At 40.7% G+C, this 7,491-nt stretch overlaps 1 protein-coding gene across 1 annotated transcript in view; it reads left to right on the top strand.

The window, feature by feature from the left end:
• Positions 1 to 4,417, top strand: part of OAF (out at first homolog) — a 46,574-nt gene extending 42,157 nt beyond the window's left edge. Inside the window, exon 5 of the mRNA XM_018559449.1 lies at positions 3,583 to 4,417. Within this exon, the coding sequence (XP_018414951.1) occupies positions 3,583 to 3,857 (275 nt within the window). The 3' untranslated portion in view covers positions 3,858 to 4,417. The remainder of the gene's footprint in view (positions 1 to 3,582) is intronic.
• The last annotated feature ends 3,074 nt before the right edge of the window (positions 4,418 to 7,491 follow it).

Raw genomic sequence — 7,491 nt, 5'->3', positions numbered from 1 at the left:
TGTTAGGGCTGCAACTAACAATTTTTTTCATAATCGATTAGTTGGCCGATTTATTTTTTTCAATTATTCGATTAATCGGATACAAAAGATTAAATACCATCTCTTTTACCTGTTTGGTGAACTGGCTATTACATAGGGGATTTCTTAATCCCCTATGTTTATAGCAATAAAGTTGTCTAAAAAAAGTAATGACAGCATAAAAAAAAAATAAAGAAGCTAAAAAAAATATTTAGTAAAATAACGTTTACTTCAGGAAAAAAAAACTGCATGCACAATTTTTCGCACCACATTGGAAAGCACGGCATTGCAGTGCTACGCGTTCCAGTGTGGGCGATCGCACTGCACATGGGAGACGCATCTGGGGTGCCATTGAAATACATTTTTCAGAATTTGCCAGGCGAAAACCGAAAATGACTTCTTCTTTTTATTCCCCCACACCTTTTTCTAGTATTTTTTTTAAATAATTGTATGTATTATATTAGACATTTTAATTAGTTTCATGGATTTAAAATAATTTGAATTGCAAAACTCTAAGCCAATATAATTAAATAACCAAACTGAAGTTCTTCTTCAGGTCCGCTCCTCTGCTGATTGACAGCAGGCAGTGGGCAGGTGGATTGGCCAGCCTGCTATTGCAATTTGAAATAGCCAATAGCAGGCTGGCTAATAAAACCAATGTAGAGTCACTGCGGCATTGGCTGACAGCTGGTCTCTCCTCCCCGCTCGCAACGCTGACTACAGGGGTCGGTTTCCCCTCTGATCCCTGCAGCCTCTGCTGATACAGACGAGATAGAGCAGCTGAGATGACACAAACTGCAGCATGCAGCTGTTGTGGGAGGTGCGTTGCAGTGCCATTCATTTCAATGGGCCTCCCACCAAGGGTGACTACTTTAATCTATCCCACCAAGGGTGGTCACCCGCACTGGAACGCATGGTACAGCAATGCTGGGCATTCCAATGCATTACGATTGCAAAAAATTGTACATGCAGTTTTATTCTGAAGTAAACTTTGTTTGTAACACTCCATTTTCTGTATGTTATTTTAAATTAAGGATGATATTTAATTATTTTTAATAATTATTAATCGAAGAATTAATCAGCCAACTAATTGATTATGAAAATAATCATTAGTTGCAGCCCTATTTTCATCTCTTTCCCTGCTGCTTGATATGATGCAATCTCCATTTCTCAAGACTACAATCCCATCTTTTATTGCTTCCAGCAAGCAATAACCATCTTACATTATGTGAAGCTCAAACATTGAGCTGTAGTAGAGAGAGCAGGTGTAGTTAGAGTTCTGACACAAGGAAGTGCGTATTCACAGGGCTGAGTAAAATTGAGTGCATTGAGGAAGTACATCCTATGGGCATCTTCAATAGGTACATTTACAAACTTCTAGATTGATATGGTTATTTGGAGTGGGAGAGAACTTAAAGAAATTAAATATAGAAATGCAAATGTATTTTTAGTTATTGACCATTGATATCCTTTAATGCCAGAAAAATATTGTAGCATTTTGTTGATAAACATTATTAAAAAAGCAGTTTATAAAATATTATTTCAGATAAGTTAAAAATTAACGGTAATAAAGGTCCAAAATTACACAAGTTTGACATGCTAACTTTACATCATTTAAATTAATTCTAGAGCAGGGGTGCCCACAAGGTCGATCGCGATCTACCAGTCGATTGCGCAGCGATCACTGGTAGATCGCCATGTCCTCTCCTCCCGCCGCTTCTCTGGATCCCCGCTGCTCTCCCCAGCGGGGATCCGAGAAGAAGTGAAGGAAGCGGAGGACGGAGCCGCTGTCACAGAACTAATGAAGAGCGGTGAGGAGAGAGAGAGAGAGACGCTCGGCCAGGATCTGACAGCCGGCGCCTCTATCTCCCCTCACTGCTCATCCGTTCTGTCACAGCGGCTCCGACCCCCCCCCACCCCCTGCGGCAGATGTGCTCTTTCACTTCTCGTCGGATCCCCCGCTGCCTCTGTCCGGGAGAGCAGGGGGATCCAGAGGAGAAGCTGAGCCCCCTTGTGCGTGGACGAGCGGCAGAGGATCGGTACATGTCACTAGTATGTACCAATCCTCTGTGCAGGACAAACACTGGAGCGATCGGCTGATCACTCCAGTGTTTGTAAATAACTGGGGACACATAGTACTATGTGTCCCCAGTTATAAATGAATGAACAGGATGTGATTTACATCACGTCCTGTTCATGCATGAGTTTCTCAATGGGGAGAAGCACTCTGTACAGAGGCTCCTCCCCATTCAGAAACTGCTTGATAGTAAAATATTTTCTGAATGAATGGGAAGCCTCTGTGCTTTCCATTCATTTAGAATAGAGGCTGCAGAAAAAGAGATTGAGGACTTTGTGTCCTCAATTTCTTTTTCTATTTTAAAAGGGAAATATCAGGGGGCTTTTTAGACCCCTAATATTTCCCCAAAGCCCCCCCAAGAGTAAAAAAAAAAAATTACGAAAATAAAAATAAATAATGAAAATAAAATAAAAAATAGTAAAAAATGAATGAAAAAAACGTTGTTTTTTTCCTTGCCTCAGGCGCAAAAGGAGCTGGCTACGGCTATGCTCCCGTGGTGATCGTGCGGCTGGCGGCTGAATGTGTCAGACACTGCAGGTGGAAAGGTGCAGGACAGCCCATGTGCAATGTCGGCCACACGAGCACCACGGGAGGACAGGACGCCGGGACCTGTAGGGCGCACTGGAATGTAAGCCGGCCGACTCCCTGCGTTCAGGCGTGGGAGGGGGTGTGGAGCTGTATTGAAGTCAATGGCATCGCCCACATTGCGATCGCCCGCACTCGGAATGCAGGCACATTAATGCCTGCATTCCGGTCCAGTGCGATCTGCAAAAATAGTGCTTGCAGAATTTTTGTGGATCGCACTGGACTGGAACACAGGCACTAATGCAGGCGATCGCACTGTGGGCGAGGGGCCTGGCTGCGGTGCCATTGACTTCAATGCACCTCCACGCCCCCTCCCGCCCCTGAATGCAGGTGTTTTTTCGTTGGTAGAGCTCGTCATTTGAAAAGTAGATCTCCAGACGAAAAATAGGGGGCGCCCCTGTTCCAGAGGCATCCATGGGTAGAAAGTATTGGTTGAAACATTTACCAGTAGCATATTGTGCTGTGTCAGTCATCAGTGAAAGCAGAATATTTGGAGTGGACGTGATACCATCTACTGGCCAACTGACAGACTGAAAATGCAAGCTGTTGGATTTCTCTTCAGACATAAAACATTCTATAATGGAGAACCTGAACGTTTTTATACCTCCCCAAGAGGCAAGTTTGTGGGGGTCTTTTTTTTTTATGTTTTTTTTTTTATCAATAGTTGCGGTATGTATTTTAAAACCTTTTTATAGTCACTGTCTACTTTGTAAAATATTATTACAGCAGATAAAAAGCAGGAAAATTATAAATTGTCCTTTTGTGTGTATGTGTGGTCCTTAGATTCAGCACTGTATCATGCCTTCCCTTGCAAGAAACGTAATGTTTTTTAATGCTTTCTACTTGAAACATCTTATTGATACAACACTTGTTTTATCTATTTTTTTTCTCTTCCTTGTAAGGTGTTGATGGATCAATGTTTGAGATTCTTCCTCAGTCGAACTCCCTTCCGGTTTTGCATCCCTGCAAGCTATGCTCTCATGATTGGAAACCCTGCATCTGCTCATATCACCTAAGCTTGGAATGGATACCATGCAGCCTGAAATATTGCAAAAGCCGGGATTCATTTGGAAAGACCACTTCTTACAAATGTGGCATCCGCAGCTGCCAAAAAGGCTACAGTTTCCACTTCTATGTTCCCCAGAAACAGCTATGCCTGTGGGATGAAGAGACATAGCAATGTTCCTTTTGTAGTTCATATCTACACCATTGTGCCCATAAATGAAAGAGGACCACAACTTCTTAAGATCCAACAAGTGCATTTTCCCTAAAGTTACTTCTGTACTGTGAAACCTTAGGATCTGGTAAGAAGTAGACTCTGCACATTCACCTTACCTTTGTTGAGAAGAAAGAGGCTTTATCGATTTTCTTTTTTTAATTGCACAATGACTGAATCTTCTCAGCACTTTTAATGTGCCTTATCACAAATATGAATTTTCTTAAACCCCAACGAGTATCTTACCCTACCAAACGTAGGTACCAACCTCTAGTAGGACTTTGAAACAACCAGTATTAAAAAAAATATATATAAACTGTGAAAATCTGGGAAACGAACCCTTCCGTTGTCAACAGGACCAGTACTACATGACACAATGCCTTATTCTGGTTCCTCTGGCAACAATGGGTTAAATGTTACTTCCTGTGCCTTCATTTTATTTGATGTATTTTGATATAGTTCAGATATTTTTTTTATGAAGATGCCTTTTTTGTATGAAAGAAAGGTGAAAAGAAACCTTTGAACAAATATTTATCATTTGTAAAATAAATAAACTGATTTTTAAAGTACTTTGCATGCTGTATGTTTGTGTTACATTGTGACGCATGTCCGTGGATTGGTAGAAATGTAGAAACTAAAAAAAAAGATTTATATATAGACCTCGCATTGTCCAAACATTGCAGCTTCACAATACAAGATTTCAGAAGGATGGTATTGTCAGAACTCTGCATAAATAGAGGCTGTGTTCCTATCACAATTGGAAACCTAGCCCTTAGAACTTTTCTAAAGCAGGGGAGGACAAATTAATATGGATTTCTGGAGCCAGTCTGTCCAATCCGGGAGCCAGCTCCATTGACCACAACTGGAGAAAACCTTAAACATCTGGGCACCAGCTATATTATTTAAGGATTATTGGTTACTTGGCTTCTAGGATTTTTCCAGCCCCGTTCTATAGCAACCAGTCTGAGTAGAAAAGCCTGTCCCCTGCCAAAATCTGCAAAGTGGGACCTTTGTCTCTGTGGGCCAGCAGTGGTCCCATTGCAGAATTCTAACATGCCCTCTGAGTCAGACCCATAGCTCTGCAATCTGCAAAGCCCATGCTTCGCACTGATTGGAGAGGTCTGGCTCAGCAGGGGACGTTGGACCTATGCAATTAGATCACTGCTTCCCCACAGAGACCAGGGATCCAACTCTGCAGCATGCTGGCAGAGGACAGGCTTTTCTACTCAGGTTGTGGCTGATTGTTAAAGAAAACAAACTATAAGGGCCCATTCACACTATTGCGCTGCTTTTGAATGGACTGCCCAATGCCCACCAAAAAATGCATGTAGTATTTTTGATACAGACGTTATTGCATTGTCACATGCTGCAGTGCAACACACATCATTCCACAAGGTGTGTTGGGGTACTGTCCAGGTTTAATGGCACCACATCAAACCAATGCGTGTTGCCACAGTGCAGAAGTGGAAATGGACCCTAACAATCTGAACACCTTTTTGTGTTTACGCATTTGGAATGCATTTAGCTCACTGAAAGTTTAATTGGGCTATCAATATGTCAGAGCACATCATCTGTGCCTCGGTGAAAAGTTTAAGGGCTTGTTCACATCAGGTCCGCTGAGCTCCATTTTTCTGCATAACACCACACATACATGCTTTGAACAGGGCACAATAAAAACAATTGTTGTCTGTGTGTCCTGTTCACACCAAACAGTACATGTGCAGTGGTGTGCAAATAAATGCAGCTCAATGGTAATGGTGTGAACAAGCCCTAAGTGGAAAGGACTTTATCACTGCACTACAGATTTGGAGAAGTAGAAGCAGTCATACCTATAGCTATCCTGCAAAGTATGAACCTGTTGAATAATCATATCTGCTCTCTTATTATTTTTTCATACAGTCCCTTATTTTTGGAGACCATTATCAGCAGGTTCTGTAACAAGAGCCACTAAAATGTGAGTGTTCCCCAAACGATAGCCATGTCTTACCACCCAGAGCATAGCTAGATTATATAATTATATAGCTAGAAATATAATATTATCCTATTATATTTTTCTTTGCTTCATAACTTTTAACATGCAACAATGTTTGTGTTTTTATAAGTACACCTTTGTCATACAAAATGAATCATTCTGCTAACCCTTGTACCTAATTGATTTAAATACCAGCAGCCCTATGCATATTTTTGTACCGTGAAGTATCTGAAAACATGTACAAAAGGAAATGCACCGAGAGTGGAGGAAGACACGGAGACGGGAATTATTTTCTAGTGCTGATGAAAGAAGGCATCCCTGTCATCCCTTTTAAAATTACTTGCTCATTGTTCATCTCTAGCTACTTGAAAGCTACTTAACGGGGCATGACCTTCATATTTAGGGAACAGAAGGAAATTTGAACAGGCAGGACACTTGTTGATTCCTGTGTGGATTTATAAAGACAGAATTGAAATAAACGTTGAAACAATAATTTGAGAAAGGCTGTTTACCAGCATTTGTTAAATGATTGTAAAAATCCTTGTATTTTAATCATGCAAGTATTCTTTAGTTAGACAGAATAATATTATTTCTGACATTTTACATTTGTCACAGGTTTAAATTTGATTATATATTTTTTCACCCACATAGGTAAAATAGTTTTTGTTACTTTATTATACACAGTAAGTCTGTATTACACACATCAAGTCTGAGATTTTGTTGCATTTTTTACTTGGTGTATCACTTGTTTGAATTCAACACCGGGAGACTTTTAGCGCTGTATTCTACACTAATCAACTCCTAAGGCTCACCGCCTAAGTTCAGCAGCTTCTAGTTAGCCCGGTTTTTCTCCTTTCTCCTTCCATAAGCGCAGGTTTTCTTTTCTTTATTCTTTAGTTAGACTTTGTGACTTTCAGGTGTCCAGTTACTGACTATCCTCAGGCCAGGTTTTGCAAAATGGGCATTAGGGAAGATTCATGATAACATTGTGATAACTAGGGATGAGCAAATCTGCCCGGGATTGAGTAGCTGCAGGTTCACTGAAGTCTTTTTGAAATTCGGTGAGCCTGAACTTCAGAGAATCCCACTAAAGTCCATGTGTGGTGAATCCTGCTTGAAAATTCTGGTCACTTTTAGGGCAAATAGGCAAGATATTGTCAAAAAGTACATGGGAAGCTGGGAACTGCCATGAAGGATATGTACCAAAAAAAATCGAAAATATGTAATGTTACAGCCTCAGTCACAGTTTAGATTGGCAGCACATGTGTTTTTTTTAAATAACCTTGGCTTCCATGCAGCGACCCCAATCTGATTCAATGCAATAAAAGATGGCTTTTTGTCAGGTAGTTTTAGTAGCAACACATGCATTTTCAACAAATATATATATATATAATTTTTTTTTTCTTTCAAGCAATGCAGCAATGCAGTACTCACTTGTTGCTAACCAAAAAAAGAAACTATCACAATTCTCAAAAGCCCCTAGCAATAAGAAAGTAATTGCCCAAAGAGGTAGCAGTCAGAATTAAAGCACTGTTTCTAACTGACCCCAATCCCTCCCTATGCAGTTTGTCAGCTTTCCCTATCTTTTTTCCTACAGCAGGTTCTAATATACAGACACTATGG

This window comes from Nanorana parkeri, unplaced genomic scaffold, assembly GCF_000935625.1.
Source record: "Nanorana parkeri isolate BGI_ZX_2015 unplaced genomic scaffold, ASM93562v1 scaffold395, whole genome shotgun sequence".
In the NCBI taxonomy this organism is placed as follows: domain Eukaryota; kingdom Metazoa; phylum Chordata; class Amphibia; order Anura; family Dicroglossidae; genus Nanorana; species Nanorana parkeri.
The sequence above is the reverse complement of the archived record's forward strand: the minus strand, read 5'-3'. Positions and strand labels throughout refer to the sequence as shown.